This window comes from Ilyonectria robusta (assembly GCF_021365365.1).
Source record: "Ilyonectria robusta strain PMI_751 chromosome Unknown BGZ61scaffold_1, whole genome shotgun sequence".
NCBI classification, from domain to species: Eukaryota; Fungi; Ascomycota; class Sordariomycetes; order Hypocreales; family Nectriaceae; genus Ilyonectria; species Ilyonectria robusta.
This window is the reverse complement of record NW_025764435.1, coordinates 3,903,180-3,921,428: the sequence shown is the minus strand read 5'-3', so window position 1 is coordinate 3,921,428 and position 18,249 is coordinate 3,903,180. Positions and strand designations below refer to the sequence as shown.

General features: G+C 55.8%; 8 protein-coding genes across 8 annotated transcripts; 5 read left to right on the top strand and 3 right to left on the bottom strand.

Moving 5' to 3' along the window:
* Positions 1–584: 584 nt before the first annotated feature.
* BGZ61DRAFT_471390 (pyridoxal phosphate-dependent transferase) lies at positions 585–1,868 on the top strand (the record flags this gene model as incomplete). Its single annotated transcript, XM_046248206.1, has 3 exons — positions 585–719; positions 776–1,106; positions 1,165–1,868. The coding sequence occupies 3 exons, from the start codon at positions 585–587 to the stop codon at positions 1,866–1,868; spliced, it is 1,170 nt and encodes a 389-aa protein (XP_046112808.1).
* Positions 1,869–2,579: 711 nt separating this feature from the next.
* BGZ61DRAFT_489066 (D-amino-acid oxidase) lies at positions 2,580–3,946 on the top strand (the record flags this gene model as incomplete). The annotated part of the gene is made up of 5 exons (XM_046250170.1): positions 2,580–2,608; positions 2,687–2,851; positions 2,915–3,018; positions 3,068–3,171; positions 3,227–3,946. 5 exons carry the CDS (start codon positions 2,580–2,582, stop codon positions 3,944–3,946), a joined length of 1,122 nt encoding a protein of 373 aa, XP_046112807.1.
* Positions 3,947–4,727: 781 nt separating this feature from the next.
* BGZ61DRAFT_526045 (uncharacterized protein) lies at positions 4,728–6,528 on the top strand (the record flags this gene model as incomplete). Its single annotated transcript, XM_046252886.1, has 4 exons — positions 4,728–4,925; positions 4,983–5,057; positions 5,125–6,156; positions 6,208–6,528. The coding sequence occupies 4 exons, from the start codon at positions 4,728–4,730 to the stop codon at positions 6,526–6,528; spliced, it is 1,626 nt and encodes a 541-aa protein (XP_046112806.1).
* A 229-nt stretch (positions 6,529–6,757) lies between these two features.
* BGZ61DRAFT_26516 (uncharacterized protein) lies at positions 6,758–7,428 on the top strand. The gene has a single exon (XM_046238388.1). The coding sequence runs from the start codon at positions 6,986–6,988 to the stop codon at positions 7,367–7,369; it is 384 nt and encodes a 127-aa protein (XP_046112805.1). The 5' UTR covers positions 6,758–6,985; the 3' UTR covers positions 7,370–7,428.
* On the bottom strand, positions 7,257–8,342 carry BGZ61DRAFT_26549 (uncharacterized protein). Its single transcript, XM_046238389.1, has one exon. It carries the CDS (start codon positions 8,102–8,104, stop codon positions 7,487–7,489), a length of 618 nt encoding a protein of 205 aa, XP_046112804.1. The 5' UTR covers positions 8,105–8,342; the 3' UTR covers positions 7,257–7,486.
* A 3,453-nt stretch (positions 8,343–11,795) lies between these two features.
* On the top strand, positions 11,796–13,116 carry BGZ61DRAFT_526044 (uncharacterized protein; the record flags this gene model as incomplete). The annotated part of the gene is made up of 2 exons (XM_046252885.1): positions 11,796–12,376; positions 12,444–13,116. The coding sequence occupies 2 exons, from the start codon at positions 11,796–11,798 to the stop codon at positions 13,114–13,116; spliced, it is 1,254 nt and encodes a 417-aa protein (XP_046112803.1).
* An 851-nt stretch (positions 13,117–13,967) lies between these two features.
* BGZ61DRAFT_526043 (Nnf1-domain-containing protein) lies at positions 13,968–14,924 on the bottom strand (the record flags this gene model as incomplete). The annotated part of the gene is made up of 3 exons (XM_046252884.1): positions 13,968–14,262; positions 14,324–14,457; positions 14,595–14,924. 3 exons carry the CDS (start codon positions 14,922–14,924, stop codon positions 13,968–13,970), a joined length of 759 nt encoding a protein of 252 aa, XP_046112802.1.
* Positions 14,925–15,977: 1,053 nt separating this feature from the next.
* Positions 15,978–17,922, bottom strand: BGZ61DRAFT_439424 (uncharacterized protein). Its single transcript, XM_046244360.1, has 3 exons — positions 17,003–17,922; positions 16,714–16,944; positions 15,978–16,657 (listed from the first exon to the last, which is right to left on the bottom strand). The coding sequence occupies exons 1-3, from the start codon at positions 17,672–17,674 to the stop codon at positions 16,379–16,381; spliced, it is 1,182 nt and encodes a 393-aa protein (XP_046112801.1). The 5' UTR covers positions 17,675–17,922; the 3' UTR covers positions 15,978–16,378.
* Positions 17,923–18,249: the final 327 nt, after the last annotated feature.

The window sequence follows — 18,249 nt, the reverse complement described above, 5'->3', positions numbered from 1 at the left end:
AACCTGGTGAGTCTAGAAAGCCGTATGAGTGTGGGGCGCAGGAAGCAAACCATTCGAACTCGAGGAGCATCCCGGCTTTCTCTCAAGAGACGATAAGCCAACGTGGTTACTCATGAGAAACAATCAGTTCGGCATTTGATCTAGCCTCCGAATTTCGGTCCTATCGAAGCAGATTACGGCCGCATATGACCAGTCTGACCGAAGGATTTTGGCACTGTCGCGCTAACCAAATGCTGCAGCGAAACTCCCCGCGGGAAAGTCCCATGCATCATCAAGACGACGAAGTGGCACACGAATATCCCCCCCACGTGGTATCAATCGCGAGCGCCAATCACGCAGGTAAATATCTATTGCTATGGATCAAGATGGATTGTGCATCGGCGGCTTTCATTGGAGTTCGGTTGTTTGTCTGCGTCGGGCCTTGGGAGGTCCCCCTCAACTCAAGCCAAATCAATTCTCTCGTTCCCCATATAAGTAGGTTCCTTGATAGCCAACTTGAGATACAACTGTTTTAAACCTTTCCCTCTTATTTATTTTCTAAGATATTGAGTAGCCCAAGAGCACTTCAACCCAAACCACCCAACATGACCGTCGCAGTCAACAACACCGAGACCATCTTTTCGGCTAGCCTCAAGGAGAAGTGGGCAGCTTCGAGTGACAAGGCATCGCGGGACTTTCGCTCAGATGTTGTCACCGTTCCGAATGAGGCGATGATGCAGGTATAAGCCAGTCCTCCCACTTACTAGGACATGCTTGGCTGACTGTCATATCCCAGGCCATCTTAGAGGCTTCTGTGAACGATGACATATACGATACGGAGGGCGATCCCTCGGTCAAATCCCTTGAAGCCAAGTTGATGGCTTTGACTGGCAAAGAAGCGGCATTATGGGTCACCTCAGGCACTCAGGGGAACCAAATTTGCCTGCGTACCCATCTTACCCAGCCGCCGCATACGGTGCTTCTGGACCACCGCGCTCATGTGCATTGCTGGGAGTCTGGTGCTTTGCCAGTCATGTCCCAGGCGTCTGTCACTACGGTGCACCCAAAGAATGGCGTACACTTGACCCTCGCGGACGTCAAGGCTAACATGATTGCGGATGGCAACAGTGAGATCTCTTTTCATGCCTCAAAATTAGCTGTTATGCTCACCATCTCCTCCCCTAGTCCACTTTCCTCCCACGAGAGTCGTCGCTCTGGAGAATACCCTCAGTGGAACCATTTTGCCCCTCACCGAGGCTCAAGCCATCTCCCAATTTGTCCGGTCCTTCCCAGTACCAGAAGGCCAAAAGCCCATCGCCATGCACTTAGACGCCGCCCGCGTGTTCGACGGCGTCACTGGCGAAGGAGTCGACCTCAAGGCATATGCGGCCTGCTTCGACAGCATGTCCATTTGTCTATCCAAGGGCCTCGGCGCGCCTATGGGTAGCGTCATTCTCGGAAGCAAGCAATTCATCGAGCGCGCCAAGTGGTACCGAAAGATGTTTGGCGGAGGCACGAGACAGCCGGGGATGATGGCGGCGGCCGCACATGCCGCACTGGACTATAGCATGCCACGGCTTGCACAAGTCCATGCCCTGACTAAGGCCACCGGCGAGAAGATCGGGAAGCTAGGCTATAAGTTTGCGTTGCCGGTGCAAACAAATATGATTGTGCTGGACCTGGAGGCAGTAGACATTCCGGGGGCTGCTTTTGTCGAGTACTGTTTAGGTCAGAAGTTGGTCGTGTTTCCCAACGGGAGACTTGTCTTCCACCACCAGACTTCTGGAGAGGCCGCCGAGGCCTTGGTGGTTGCTTTGACAAACCTGATGGAGGCCAAGAGAAGCGGTATCGCCCTCAGCACCCAGGAAGTACAAGGAGGATGTTCATGAGAGAAGCCACGCGCCCGGTGCTGTACAACTTGACGATTTATCGGCTTCATAGTAGCCTACATTGTTATTTATCTACGGTAGATGACTATTTGCCGTCTAATAGAGTGTTTACTTTGTTATTCCAGGACATCAGAAGTCGAACTGCTATAAGTTGCACTGGATTAACAACTAGATATCCGCGTGTTCAACCCCAAGTATCGCACGGTTATTCCGGCAATTGTTGCCCCATTAAATCCCTTATTTTCCCTCATCACTAACGAGACGCTGAAGGGTTCGACGGATATCAGAGTGACAGACAATAGAAGTGCGGGGGTGATAGCTCGTGCATGAATATCCCGTACTAGAACCCGCAAAAATACCGGCTTCCTGCGGCCTCAGAGGCTCAGGCGGAGCCGATGTTCGGGGCAACCCAGTCGGGTTTCCCGCGGAAAACCAACATATCATGAGCGGAGCCTTAGGATCCTTGCTTGCCTTGATGTCCAGAACGGTTAGGTTGCGGTATCCGGCTTATCTGGGCTGCATTTGCTCCCGGGCCGGAAGTAGACCTGCCGCAGCTGGCCGAAGCCGCTTCTGCGTGATAAGGCGCTTGTTTCCCGAGCTGAAAAGCAGGCATTCTCCTAAGAGACATTCCTCTTCTCATACCCCAATTCGCTGAGCCGAGAAGAAGACCCGTTACCGTCAATCAAATAAATCACCAAAAAGGACGACACCATGGCCGATAAGAGAATCGTGGTTGTTGGGTGAGTTACGATTCCCATAGTTTTCTGAGCGGGCATCGTTGCTAACGGTTTATCCACAGTGCTGGTGTGGCAGGTGAGTGGTTCACTCCAGAATCGTCATCTTCCATCTAACGTCACAGGTCTCACCACCGCGTTGCTGTTATCCAAAACAGATGGCTATAAAATCACCGTTGCTGCCAAGCACATGCCGGGGGACTACGACATCCAATATGCGTCGCCTTGGGCAGGAGCCAACTCCATGCCGTGAGACATCCATGCTAGGTCTGTCGGCGTTCAATATCACATAACTGACATGATCTCGCGTAGGGTATCTGTCGGAGGTACTGACGCTGCGGAGTGGGATAAAAACACATGGTTTGCGTTAGAGGAGTTGGCGCGGCATCACCCTGATTCAGGAATTCACTTTCAAAGTATGGCACATGTTGGAGCTCACGAAGAACCGATACTGACCACGTATAGAGGCAAGGATCTTTAACCGAAAGAAGGATGTCGGCAGTGACACAGCAAAATGGTTCTCAGAGCTTCTATCCCCTGACCCTTGGTGGAAGACTTTGTTCCCCGAGGTGAGTCTGATCTCGGTGCCGTCTCATCGAAACTGCCACTCACACGCCCTTACAGTACAGGCAAATTCCTCAGGCGGAACTCGGCGCGGATGTCGACAATGGGCACCATTTCAAATCTGTATGCATCAACACGGCGATATACCTTCCCTGGCTGGTCTCTCAGTGTCTTCGCAACAGCGTCGTCTTCAAGCGTGCCGTGTTTTCGCACATCAACGACGCTGCGGCGCAGGGTGTGCACCACAGCGGCCAGGCAGCTGATGTGGTCTTGAACTGCACAGGCCTAGCTTCCCGCAGCTTGGGTGGAGTTGCAGATGAGCTAGTTTATCCCGCTCGCGGACAGATCGTCGTGGTGAGGAACGAGGCAGATGAGATGATGTCTGTCTCTGGGACCGACGACGGACCCGACGAGGTCATGTATATGATGACCAGGGCGGCGGGCGGAGGCACTATCCTGGGCGGATGCTACCAGAAGCACAATTGGGAGTCGCAGCCAGATCCAAGCCTAGCTCTCAGGATCATGAAGAGATGTGTCAAGGCCTGCCCGCAGTTGACAAACGGACGAGGGATCGAGCATCTCGACGTGATTCGGCATGGCGTGGGGCTGCGGCCGGTTCGGGAGGGTGGGGCGCGAATAGAGAAGGAGAAGATCGACGGGACTTGGGTGGTGCACAATTACGGACATGGAGGTGCTGGATATCAGTGCTCGTACGGGTGCGCGCAGGTCGCGGCGAAGTTGGTGGACGAGGTTTGCCGTCAAGAGAAGGCTCGATTGTGAGGCTGAGGCTGAGTTGAGGTTGAGGCCGAGGTTATTGTTGATTTAGAGGTTTCCAGCTGCCTACCACAGGTACCTACCGAGTCCAGTGTGGACAATTAATACAATGGCGACTCCAGCGTTAACTCCAGCACCGAACCCAAAATCGAGAGCGGTGCACGGACCATGCACGCCCTGAAAGCAGCCCGCAGCGAGGGTCTAGCCTCCCTCATCCACTAATCCTAGTGTGTGCGTGTGCGTGTGTTATTTTTTTCCCTTCGCACCTCCCGGGCCGCACAAACCACCCTCACAATCCAACACCACCATCTGCATCTCCTCCAATCTCGTTGCCGAGACACTCGCAAACAACCCTCTAGCTCCCCTCTCTCTCCTCTCCCTCTCCGGCCGCATCTCCATCTTCCATCCCCCATCATCCTCCCGTCGCCGTGACGTCTTCTTTCTGATTCCCTCCTTCCATCTGCGCTTCGCCTCCGGTTTCCGATTCTCGCCGCCCCTCCCGTTCTGCAGCCCGGCCTTTGTCCCCCGATTTTTGTCATCGGCCTGCCCTCATCGCCAACCCGAGCCCCCTCGCACCGCGCCGTCGACCCCGACCGGAATATCTTCTTCATCTCTGCACCTTCCCTCAGAGACGTTTAAGCTCCTGTCTTTCCGTCTTTTCCCTTAATCCGCCTCCTCCTTGCGACCGCTCCCTCCCCGCTGCCCTCGCGCCACCTGCTCTAATTTTCGCACCTCAACCGCCGAATTCTCCACGTCGCCCCAGACTCTGCAGAGCCTCACAGCCATCATGGCCTCCAACGGTAACTTCACCCTCCAGGATCAGTACAAGGACACCCCCGACCAACCACAAACAGTTACTATCGCCGCTGCCTCCGACTCCTCCGTCACGACCGCTGGTAACAACAACCCGTCCAAGGATGAAGTTGGCTGGTACTTCGTCGAGCAATACTACACTACCCTGAGCAAGTCACCCGAGAAGCTTCACGTATGCGCCGCCATCCCTTAGTTTCAGTTACGTTTCCTCTGCTAATACGGCCCCCAGCTTTTCTACAGCAAGCGTTCGCAATTCGTCTACGGTCTCGAGGCTCAGGTTGCCAACGTCTCAGTTGGCCGACAGGTATATTGAACCACCCACCCGCCACCATATGTTTTGGGCCCACCCAGCTAACCATACATCCACTCAGGCTATCCAAGAGCGAATCAAGGCTCTCGACTTCCAAGACTGCAAGGTCCGCGTATCCAACGTCGATTCCCAGGCATCCTTTGACAACATCGTCATCCAAGTCATTGGCGAGACTTCCAACAAGGCCGGCGAACCCAAGAAGTTTGTTCAGACTTTTGTTCTGGCACAACAGCCCTCAGGTTACTTCGTCCTGAACGATATTCTGCGGTACATCGATGAGGAGACCGACGATGAGTCTGCTGAGGCTGCTGAGGAGACTGTCGAGGAGTCCGAGGTCGCCGCCGAGCCCGCTGCTCCCGTCGAGGCCGAGGCCGAACCTGTTGAGGAGGAGGAGGAGGAGGAGGAGGTCCCTGCCGCCGAGCTCGACCCCGCTGTTGTCGATGAGAAGCTCGAGGAGGTGTCTACTTCCGCCAAGGACACCACTGTGAACGGCGACTCCTCCGATTCCTCAGCCGACGAGGCCAAGGTTTCCGAGACAAGCGCCGCGGCTCCCACTCTTTCCCCTGATACCACCGCCAAGGAGCTTGCCGAGGAGGATGCCAAGGAGGCTGAGAAGCCCAAGGACCCCAGCCCTACTCCTGTGGCCAAGCCCGTCGCCGCTCCTGCTGCTGCTGAGCCTACCGGCCCCCCTAAGCCCATGACCTGGGCCAGCCGGATTGCCGCTGCCGCCGGTCCCAAGCCCGTGGTTCCTCTCGCCAAGGCTCCTACTCCTCCCGTTCCCACCCAGACCCGAGCTCCCGCCGCCGCTGCTTCCACAACACAACCCGCTGCTGCTACTGCCGCCGCCCCCGCCGCCCCCGCCGCCGCCCCCGCTGCTACTGAGGCTCCCGCTAAGGAGGCAACCGGCTGGCAAACTGCTGGTTCTGACTCGAAGCGACAGAACCGACCCCAGTCTATCTCCGGTACCCCTACCGAGAAGGAGGGCACTCTGGGATACGTTAAGTATGTGACCGAGAAGGTCCAGGAGGCGGATCTCCGAGCTGCTCTTGCTGCTCACGGCGAGTTGACTTACTTCGACATCAACCGCCAGAAGGTATGTGACTTGATATAATAGCCTCCAAAAACGACACTGACCACAAAGCAGAACTGCGCCTTTGTCGAGTACAAGACCCCTGAGGGTTATCAGACCGCTGTCGCCGCCAACCCTCACACCGTGAACGGCGAGAACATCGTTGTCGAGCCTCGCCGACCCAAGGCCAACGCCTACGGAGGCAGCAGCTACGGATCCACCCGAGGAGGTGCTCCCGGCCGTGGTCGCGGTGGTTTTGAGGGAGGTCGATCCGGCAGCCAGGGCCCCCGCGGTAACTTCTCTGGCCAGAACCGAGGCCGTGGTGGCGCTCCTCGAGGTCGCGGTGGTGCCCAGGCCGCTGCTGCGGCTACCACCACCGCCACCAGCAATGCCTAAAGGATCAGCTTACACTGCCGCGAACCCAAGGTGAGCGGTATGAGGTCAGCTCTCGACACTACTCAACGAGATGCTGGCAGCTGGTGGCTGAGATGAGGGTGGGACGGTGGTGCAATGATAGGCACCACGATCATGTCAAGAGGCATATAATGCCATACAGACACAAACACACAAAACACACACATAACATTCAAAGGAACTAGGGAAGGATCATAGGACGGATAGGGAGGAGCGGAGTTGGGCATTCCCTTTGGAGGGAGGTCGGAGTTAGAGCCGGAGTCATGATTGTTCGTTTTTTCAGTTTTCGCTGCTTTGCGCGCTGCATCTGCATCTAATCCTCCCCGACCGACGATTTGGCTCATGGATTCAGCAAAAAAGGGAAAAAGGTCCTTGGCTGGGAGCTCGGATTTTGGCATCATTACTACCTAATGGCCGTGTATATTTTCACAAAAAAGCAATGGGGACGGGGAATAGAGGCTGGAGTCGGATGGTGCACACAAAGGGCGGAGGGCGAGATGACGGACAGGAGCATAGGGACAGGGAACCTAGGACGAAAGAGGCCTGGATAGGCCCGGCTGGAAGCAAGACAGAAAGGAACAATATCTGTACGTTCTACTGTTGCAAAATAATCATCAGTACCTTTGGTCTGAGGGGAGTTTGGTGGACAGTGAGGAAGGGTTGGGCAAAACTGATACCAACAAAGTTGAATGAAGAAAGCATGCAAAAGTTGATCATGACAAGCCAAGCCGGTGCAAGGTTGCTCAATGCAAAGCTGGTTGAAAACGATGCAAGATTGATACGAGCAAAATCAAACAGGCTCGTGGTGATGATGGATCGATGATGGAGCTATGACAGTTGACACGAAGATGAATCAGTTCATAGCAGCAACAACCGAGAGCGGCGTGTCCGAGCTCGTGGGCCCAAGGAGTCGGTCGGGTGGTTCGCCGTGCAAGAGTTGTCATGAATGACCTTTTGTGGTTGAGCGAAGGACTTTTGTGGATGACAATACGTAATGATGTGTTGCTTGTTCTTGACCGGTTGTTGGTCGGGTGGTCCGGGGGGTGTATTCCCCGGGCTGTCGGGAGCCTCGGGGGAGTCGGAGGGGGTGGACGTACCCGCCTCCGGGAGGGGAAGCCTGGAAAAAGTTCCGTTGCGACCTTCTCAAAGCAGGCCACTGGTGGGTATATTTGGTAGACGTCGCGGTTCTCGAAGCAGGGAGCATGCTATGTATTTGTTGAGCACGGCTTTGCAAAGGGAACAGACCGGGTTTGCGGGTTTGCGGGTTTCGGGTGTCCGGGTGAGTCAGGCGGCGCTCGTTGCCATGTGCCGAAGATCCGGGGGAGGATTTTAGATGATCGGGGGGGTGGGAAAAGATGCGAGGCCATGCAGAGAGTGATCCGGCGGGCGCAGCCACGAGGGAAGGGGGACGGGGATGGGAAATGGGCGCCCGGCAGAGGAGAGATGGGAATGGAGATGGGCATAGGGATGGGGATGAGGATCGGCACCTAAGCAGCGTGGCTGTTTGGTGAAGACGTGAGTGGGTGGGCTGGCCGTGGTCCCAGATCGACCGGTACATTAAGGATTGGGTGTCCTGTGCTATGTGTGTAGTATGTAAACCACCTACTTAGGGACTGCATACTAAGTTAGGCCTGTGATGTATGGTGATGGGGATGCAAAGGGTGTGGTGTTGTGATGAAAAGGTTCCGGCCCAGTAATGTCAGCATGGATGGATGCTACGTGATGTTTGAGAACATCTCGGGCAATGTCATCTTGTGCCACCACGCAGGGATGAAACGGAGGTTTTTCTTCTTCTTGTTCAAATCAGTACAGTAGTCTCCCGATCCTGCACCCTCACCAATACCCATGAACCATTGACAATCTGGGTTTGCCACTTGCGCTTTAACAACGCATGGCCCGGGGACGGGAAGGGGGGTTACATCCCACACCACGGCTCAGTAGGTTGTATGAGCAGTGTGGCAGTCAAGCGTCGGCACTGTCCGTCATCCCGTAAGACGGAGGGTTTTTGTTGTTCACGGACGAGACAACCGTGAACTAGTACATAGTTTTCGCCTCCACACCGGGCCAATTGTCTGCCCTGGCATGGCATGCACCCAGCCGGCCAAAAGATCTGGCGATGGCAGCGATGCAAAGGGGCCCGCATGATGCGTCGGAGTTAAGGGTTATGACAACCGATGCCAGCGAACAACGAGGGGCGTGCGTGCGTGCTTGACCAACACGAACGATATGGACGAATGGACGAAGCAGCGTGAGTGTACGCACACGTGTTCTGCGCAACATCCAGTTCACTACCTTCCATGCAGATTTTTGATATTCTACTCCATCAAGGTCGGCCAAGTAATTCATTTGTTCCCCGGTGTGTCTGCATTCCGTGTACGTACAAAGTCGAATAGAAATTGGCTACGATGCGGGACGAATCTTAATACGGGAAGTGGAGACAGGGCACAACCTGCTGCATGCCTAAAAAGAACGGCCGAGGGGCGCCCCTGCGGATGGATGTTGCTAATAATGCTGCTATTGCTAATGCTGATGCGACTCGCAGCGGCTGGTTTTGGTTGGCGCCCGGGGGTGGGCTGCACCTCTTTCAAAGGTGCCAAGGCTACGGCAAAAGTTCCTCTTCCAGCGGCCTGGGCCATGCCATCGGGACCCGAGAACGGCGAAGAGAGCAGAGGTACGCGTCCCTCCCGCAGCGGGCTATTGGCGATCGTCTTGGGTCCAGCAAAACGGACTGGAACGAGAGGGTACTTTTTTGTTTTGTCTCAAGCGTCTTCGGAACCTTTGAGGTCCGGTGCGTGAGTGGGTTCATTCTTGTTTGCGACAGTGGAGATGATGCTGATTTGATACTGCAGATCCGTGAGAGCCATGGATCGCAGTTTGTATCACTCACTTGAGCGCTGTGGCGTTTGGATAGCGATGGTAAGTAGTTGATTTCCTGTCGTTTCTTTTTTTTTCAGTTTTCATTTTTCAAGAAGAGATCTGGGCTTGGCTGGACCCAGCCCCCAAGACGATGACTTGCAGATTGGAGGGCGGTTTTTGAGGGCCGAGAGGCGCACCCGGAGCCCAGTCAAGCCTCCCGGCCGAGAAGTCTGGACGTAGTACTCCGGACAACTCGAGTTACATCCTGACGCGTCCTCATTAACAACGGCCCGGAGCATGATGGCGCACGCACAATAGTTGCCAGGTCTGTTTCAAGTGCAAACAATAAATGGATGGACACGGTGCGCCTCGTGATCACGCTACCATGTACGATCAATTCCTCTAGAGGTAATCGCCGGGAAGGCTCAAGACGTGACGGTCAATCAATCAGTCACTCAATCTCGGACGGCCAGCAAAAGGACGCTGCTCAGGCGGTCCGTCAGACTCAGACTGTGCCGTAACATCCGTGGTGGGAAAACTCACCTACCCGTTCGGGACTAGCGGCGCCCTTTGCCTCACGCCTGCCCTGGCCACACTTCTTTCCCCACAGCACCAGCATCGCAACATCGCAGCACGCACGAGGCAAACCGGCCCCCAAGAAGGTACCACCGACACCACTCACGTTGGCTCCTGCCCGGGCGAGCCTGTCAAACGAGCGGACGACCCTGTGGCCCTGGTGGGGCGCGCGTGGGCCGTGGGACCGCGCCCGGGGGACCTTTTGGCGGGAATGGGGCCGGGGGTCGGACCTGCCAGGTTCAAACCATGTTCAAGCCTTGCCCTTCCAGTAAAAGGTTCCTTTCTCTTTGCTCCCTCCCTCCTTGATGAGCCAGTGATCCAGCCAGTGATCCAGCCAGTGATCCAGCCAGTGATCCAGCCAGTGAGCCAGCGAGCCGCCAGTGAGTGAGTCGCCGCGCTCTGCTCTGTTGAGTGAGTCTGTCTGCTACAAGAAAAAGGAAAAGACAAAACGGTCACTACGGCCGACCCAATCGCGCCTTCCCCGACGGTACCATACCGTGCCTGTCGCATCGTATCGTACTGGGTCCTATCACAAACCCGCCCGGCATCACCACCTCGCTTCGCCGATCTGTCGTTGGTTGTCAAACCTCCTCCCTAAGCCGAACAACCGCAAAAGGCCCTCGTCGGCGCATCTGCCCTCGCTCCCCCGTTGCGTCGAATTCTCCAAATCGAGGCCCGGCATCCGCAGGGATTGATCGACAACCACTATTTCTCCGTATGACTTACCAAGATTTGTCCCGAACTCCGACAGTAACGCGCAGCACACACGCAGCTTCACGCACCTCCACGCAGCTCACGCACAGTACTTTGTTCGCCTTATTACCCTGCCTGAGTCCGTACGGAGTACCCTGCCCAGGATTGCGGCTCGCAGCCACCCCGGGTGGCGGCTCCATCGCATCGGATCCCGTCTCTGACGAACAAACTAAAAGCAGACACAAACCAATACCGTCGCACTCTGCCAATTGTCAATCCCACTAGGAGACCTAGAAGACCGTCTGCTCGTGCGCTCATCTCGCCACCCTCTACCGTGCTACGATCCACACCCTCAGCGCTGCGCTGCAACTTGCTGCTCCGTTGCTCTGGGGTCGTTTCGCTCTCTCCGGGTTCCCATACGGACTCGATCCCTCCTCCATCTCGCTCCATCCGCCCTCTCGGTTTTCCCACTCCACTCCCTCTCCTTCTCTGCGCGCCCAACGTGGGTCTTTTCGAAAGCCCCGGCGCCTCTCAAAGTCCCCGTCGTGTGCTTCTCCGTCCGCCATCCACCATCCGCCTTCCGCCTGTCGCCTGGTTCTCCGCCTGTTCTCCGCCGCCGCCCTGACCCTGCGATCCTAGTTTCGAACAAAAGAGCCGCCGTGTTCCACGCCCCTTCTATTCCCATTCCCAACCCCATCCCCATCGAATCCCACTGCGGCGCCGACTCCATCTGTGGCAGCGACTGGTCCGTCGCGTCGCCCAACTCCAGACTCCCCATCCCACTCAGCTCACACCCCCCTCATCCGTCCAAACCCCTTGGTGCTTGTGCCCTTCCTTCAATGACGGATGGCTCTCGCCTCGGCTCCACGCTGACTGTCCGTTCATCGACCTTGCTCCTCTGTTGGCTCGCTCGCATTCTTTCTCCTCTACTTCTCTCCACCGAGCTCCAGAGCGGGTCGTTATGATCACTCTCTCCAGCCTGTCGCCCTCTACGGAGACTCCTGCGGCGACGGTCCCTTGAGTCGCACGCCCCCAAACGCATCGACTCCTTCTGCTCATCCCACTCCGCTTCGTCCGGTCGCCAGACGTCTCGAGAGACTCGTATATAAGTACGACCTCCCCCCATGGAACCCGGCAGGGTCCCGGCCGAGGACGATGGACTATCTCCGACCGCTCCTGCATCGCCGCCTGAGAGGCGGCGTGTCTCGATGGAAGAAGACTTCTTCTATCAGCGCATCATGACAAACCCTCGTCGCCCTTCGCTGCCGCCCCCGTACCAGCGCGATCGGTCAACGGCATCCACCTCTGGCCATGCAAAGGGATCCAAGAAGGGGAAAGAGGTCGCGACCGGTGGGGGCGGCGACGAAACCCGCTACCCAGTCACCAAAGAAGAGGAGGAACAACTACAGGAAGAACTTCCGGAATACAACACATCAATAGCACTAGAAGGCGTCTTCTGCAAGAAGCAAGAGATCGAAAACACGACGAAGAGGGCCGAGGATCGCCAATGGCACACCGTATACGTCAGGCTGAACGGAACTGCGCTCAACATTCACGAGGTCAAGAAGGCCTGGAGCTGGGGAAGGACCCGTGATGATGGCCCGTCCATCGACCCAGACAACCCTCCATGGATTAAGAAGTCGAAGCTGGAAAGGTCATATAGTCTTCTCTACGCTGATGTCGGAATCGCTGCCGACTACAAGAAGTGAGTCAACTCTTTCGCCAACAGCAACCGGTGTAAAGCCCCACGTCCAAGTACTAATGTTTCGTAGACGTCGGTATGTCATTCGCATCCGCGCAGAAACAGACCAGTTCCTCCTATCTTGTGTCGAACTAAGCACCTTTGTCAAGTGGCTAGAGGGCTTGTTCGCGGCCATTGACGTCGCTACCCCCTTGGACGATCGGGATTTCCCCCGCGACATGTCCATTCCTCGAATCCAACGCATTCGGTGGTTCCGTGGCGAGGATCCAACCCCTACTACCGTTGACTTGTCCGAGCTCGACCTCACAGAGAATCAACTCAATGAAGCCTCTTCATCTCAGGTCGAGCGCCGGCCCTCTACCTCACCCCCGCCAGTCCCCCCGCAACCTGAGATACCGATAGAACCCGAGACAGAGGGTGCGCCAGAGCCTCCCCCACGAATCGACCCCATTCACCGGCTAAGTACAACATCGTATCCTAACCTCGCCATCGACCCCGGCTCAGGGAAATGGTTTCCAGAACATCGGTGGTCAAGGGCCCACGACATGCTATACGCCAAACTATGCTACAGCAATCTCCTGTTCAGGAGCCCCCGCAAGTCTAACTACATCATCTGCAAGGGGAAGCAGTGGTACGTGGATTGGACAACGGGTCGCATGGTGAGGGTATTACCCCCGGCATACGGGGAGGTCGACTACTTCGGACCTTGGCAGGTGGTCCATACGGAAAACAGAAGGATATAGAGTTATACGGTTCTCGACGACGCGGAGACGAACGTTACGGTCCATCTATGGTTCAACATTTCCTACTTTACCTCGGAGCATTCCAACGGCGGTCCTGGAAAATCACGCATCAACATCATTCATCATCATCAACATTATCATCTATCATCTCATTAACAACACATGCCAAGACGGCATGATCCACCTCACGAAGTACCATTATCTCAAAGACAACCTACCTCACTCAGCGCTTCGAGGAGCACCTTGGCCATACCGGCCCTTTGAAGGACATCCCGTTACCTCACGAAGACGACTTTTGAATATAAGCCACACGAGCTATTTCCTTGGACTCTCTGATTCGGTTGTGTATATCTTTGCATATCTGGCGCGTTCAGGGGTGCATAAGCCATATTGGCAGGGGGCTCGAAGTACACATGGACCGGAGTTAGATTTCTTTCTGATTTATAGCCTTTTTGACCCATTCGTGTCAATGGAGCCTTTGGGGCAGCATGCTTGCAGGGAAACTAGTTTCATTCTCCAATAGCATGTGGTTTTGTATATATCAACCATTTTGGGACGCACGACGTTGCCTGTATATAGGAACAAACGAGTTGTAGACGTTGAGTATTGACACATGACATGGGCTCCATGAGATTTTGTATATTGTGACCCAAACCCCGAAAGAACGCAACTAAATCGAAAAGTGTAGCTTCATAAGGCAAAAAAGTGGTATCATTAACATGGCCTTGATCATATCCCAGAAGTATCCTGACTTCCCGTAAGGCCCTTTTTCCCTCAGCCAAGCTAGGAATTATACTCCCGGAGCCTCTCCGAACTTGGTCCCATCCGCCAGGAAACCAGCCTCAAAGCGGTCATGACCTCCGCGCACCCGCCGCCTCGACTGCCGCAAGGCCTTCCCTCGTCTCAGCGGCGAGGTCATCCGCGACAGGCCGGAAGGCGTCATTGGCAACCTGGACATCGGCAACGACGGCATCGAGCCGGTCGAGCAGGGCGGCAATCTCGGCGCGCTGGCGGCGCACCTCGTCGTACAGCAGGGCGTTCTGGGACTGCGTCGTCTGTAGTCGCGCGTTGAGCTGCGACTGGTGGGCGGTGAGGGCCGGGTGCAGGTGTGCGGCGAGGATGGCGTTGGGCGGGAGAAGATGAGGGCTGTCATGATTGTCAACGCGAGGGTTAGGGTTATAGGGGGGACCTTGAGGGGAGCGCGTACGGTGTTGGTGGTGTAGTTTCGGTCGTGGATGAGGATGATTCGGCGCGGCGGTGGGAGGCATCGCTGATGAGGCTCTCGAGGTCGTTCAGCTTGGGAATGACCTGTCTCGCGACCATGATATTTTCAAATTCCTTCTGCGAGGCGGGGGGATCATTCATCAGCTTCTTCGTTGTAAAACCACATCCATATAGCTTCCCTCTTCAACTTGCCCCCAGCTCCCGAAATCCACCATGGGAAGCCTCGGAAAATAGCAATTGGAGGAGAAACTCACCTCACACTTCTCCCCCAGCTTGTCCACCATCTGCCCCTGCACCTGCTTCAGCACGCCCTCGGCCTTCCTGGCCACCGTGGGATAGCAGCCGGCAAAGTTTTGCCACGCAAGCTTCCCCAGCGTGCGCTGGAGGCGCTGCGCGTACAGCTCCTGCAGACGCGACGCGCGGGGGCCCGGCGCGACGGCCGTGTGTCGCGAGGGCAGCGGCGGGGAGGCGGGCGCATCGGCGGCGGGCTGTTCGTCCTCGTTTGCGTCGTCGTTGGGGGCGGCTGGTTGCTCTGTCGCGGGCTCAGCGACCGCGGGGCCTTCGCTGTGCGATTGGGGCGCCATTGTGGATGTGGTTGCGCGGCGATGGTGGCGGTGAGGGGTGACGATGGTGGTGATGGTGGTGACGATGATTTATGGTGGTTTAAGGTGGTTCAAGGTGGGAGACGCGCCGTCGATAAGACAGACGCGTGGGGTAGCTTATCGCACGTGTTTTCTTGGCAGTTTGGACATCCGCGCCAGCGAATTACTCGTGTTTTGCATGCGGTCGCATTCTCTGGGTCCTCATGATGTTTGTGCACGCAATACGTAGGTAGAGAATATGGAGGATTGGCAGCAATGTAGAACCATCACTGGATGGCTTTGCCAGCTCTACGACAATGGTCACAGGGAAGGCAGAGCCAGAGACAGAGGTTGCGATCTCATCTAGCAGACCAAGCATTTCACCCATGTTCGCCTGTTCGCACCATGGACGAAACTTCTTCCTCACGTCCAGGGCAAGCCCCACGATGTAATGAAAAAGAAAAAAAGAAACACGCCTGTCAGACGTCCATCGACACCCACCCCGAGCGCGCGCCCGAAGGCAGACCGCAAACGGGGTCGAGATCATCAAGAGGTGAACATCTCTCTATACAGAGACCGCCGTGAAGCAGCTCCGCCATCCTTGCGGACAGAGCGAGAGGACCAAGGTATTCACTCTAGGGTGTCGAGGATATGCACTCATCAACCAGGGTGGGATCTGTGGCTCTTTTAGGGAACCAAGAGAAGGTCGAATACTATAGAAATGATTCTCCTGCGGACGTGGGTTAGCAGACTGCAACGAGAAGAGAATGATGGTGAGAGATCGCCAGAGCCTGACGAGACAGTGCTCTGGAGAGTGCTCTACAGTAGGGGGGAGGCTTACTGAAGTATTGTCGACGTGAAGAAGAAAGAAAAAAAAGTGAAAGGAAGGAAGGGTCGCCGGGAATTTATACTCGATAGGTGGCGGGTGGGGCGGCCAAGGTGTGGCATTCAAGTGGCGGTGCAAGTTCAGGGACGCGCGGGAGTGGCTTGCACCCGTAGAAGTGACGCGCCGAAGCGTGGATCAGCATCAAGAAAATTTCGACACGTCTTCACAGGGTTTAGGTGGAGGCTATCAGCAGTTTTGTTTCCAGCTTGTTAACACAAGTAATGTATATTCTGAATAACTAAGGAAATTGGCTAGTCAAAGCCACCGTCTCTGCGTCTGTATCTTGTCCCAGTTTCTCTGGGAACAAGACGTCTGCGTTTGTTTTGTCCGTCCACGGTCATCAGGACTCCAAGGCTCCCCATGCTCCATATGTCTACACATACCCAGACCTCGATATGCCTCTGGTCTAGATGTTCCGCATCCAACTCGCTCCTGTCTGCCCATCCATTGCGTGTGCATGACAGTATCAACAGTATCCCTCCCAAGAAAGTCTATAGGGTATCGGTATCAAAGAAAGAAAAATACCAAGGAAAACCAACCACCTCCGTCGTCATTGAATCGTTCCGCCGGTTCAATTCGCCGTCAAAATCGCCGCGGCGTCAGGCGCCGAGGTGTGATCTCGCTTCCCACCACCGCGTCGCCTCTCCTCCGCTTCCTTCTTCTTCCGGTCCGCCTCCCTCTGTCGTTCGTGGCTGACATACGTGGCGTAGCGTAGTGTGCCCAGGGTAAGCACCGCCATGAAAAGGATGCCCAGGACGGATCGCCGAATCAGGATCCACCGAACAGCCTCAATGTCCGACTTGGCATCACTGCTGAGCATGATGCTGATCTTGTAGCTGATTTGCTGAACCTGTGCGGTTGTTAGATTTGGAATTCACCAAGGTAGTCAGCGTCAGGACGACCTACAGCACTCTCAACACCTTTCTGTTCCTCCCTAACGACCATCCTGCGATCGTTGAACATGCCTCGGACGTTGTCATTGAGCGTCAGGGCCTCCTGGTTAAGCGACTGCGTCAATATGTCCACCTCGTGTTGCAGGTGCGTCCGCTGCTGTCTGAGCTGCTCCTCCTCGAGGCGTCGGTTATTCTTGATTTCCGTAGCTAGCTCTGAACATGCAGCTGTAAAAAGATATGTTTCCTGAAAACGACTGTTAGCAATTGTGCGCGCAGTCTCTTGCTCAGATGCTCCATCTCACATTCTCGACGTCGCTTTTGCTGACCAGACTCGACTGGGCAACACGTAGATTCTGCTCTAGCAACGAGCGAATTGCCTTCATGGTAGTCGTAGCTTGGTCCAGGGAGTAGCCTCCGTCCTGAAGCTGCTTCACGAGCGAGTAGCTGTCGAAGTGGTGGACGTATGGCGGCGGCGACATGGTAGGGCCCTGCTTCGCCATGTTCTCGGGGGGCTGCATGTGAAGGACCTCCTCCAGGGGGCCGCTATGCTTGGCCTCGTCCCTCGCTAGTCGAGCTCCTTCCTCCGCGGCAGTTTGGGCTGTGTTCGGCTGCTGCGAGGCACTGCTCGACGTCTGATCGCCGTGCGCCAGATTGATATCGCTGGATGCATCGGCCGTCAACGTTGAATCGGAGGACAGGGCCGAGTCCGATGTCGGGTCCTGCACTGGGCTCGTGGGTTGGTGGGAAGAAACCTGCTCAACGTCCTCCACGGGAGCTGCAACCTCAATTACCTTGGGCAGGGCATCAGGAGTCTGGGGCTTCACAGCGCTCAATAAAGGCTCGACTGCCTTCCCTCGCCTTCGTGCGAAGGTGCCCCTGTGCCTGGCGAACCCCGCGGCGCGAGACGGCCCCCCCGCGCGGACGCTGCGCAGCAAATGCGGATATAGAAACGTCAATCGGGCGGCGGCCGTCATTGCGCTTGGGGGTAGGGAATGGTGCAGGCTATCGGCATCGAGTTGGACGAACCATGGGGACCGCGGCGTTGCTGAGCGTCGATGTTGGTTGCGGCTGATGATGCCCAAGAGAGGTCCGACTTGTTCCAGGTTCCAAGATTGCTCAGTGAATCCCGGGTGAGGGACAAGCTACTGTAGCTTCCGGGGGCGGAGCCGGCAAATGCCGTACGTTAGCTCTCTGCACGTGGCGTCATCCCCGTCAAGGAAAGGGGGACGGCGCGTTTATTACAGTGCTTACAGCGCTGACAGCACTAAAAGCAATGACAGCACTGAGCAAATGTCTTACTAAAAACCAAGAACCGACGTTAGCCGGCCAGCGACAACGTCCATCCACAACAAGCCCTACAAACACACCAAGTTGACAACTAAAAGGCGAGTGAGATTTTTGGGATAATGACAAAACATCAGTGGCAATTGGATAGCCTAGGCCAGAGGGTATAGCCAAGGTAAAAGGCATTACGCCCAAAGTTCTCCGTTCCCGCTACCACAAAATCAAGGGCGTGGTCCGCTACCTACTGCGTATGGGACAAGGGTTG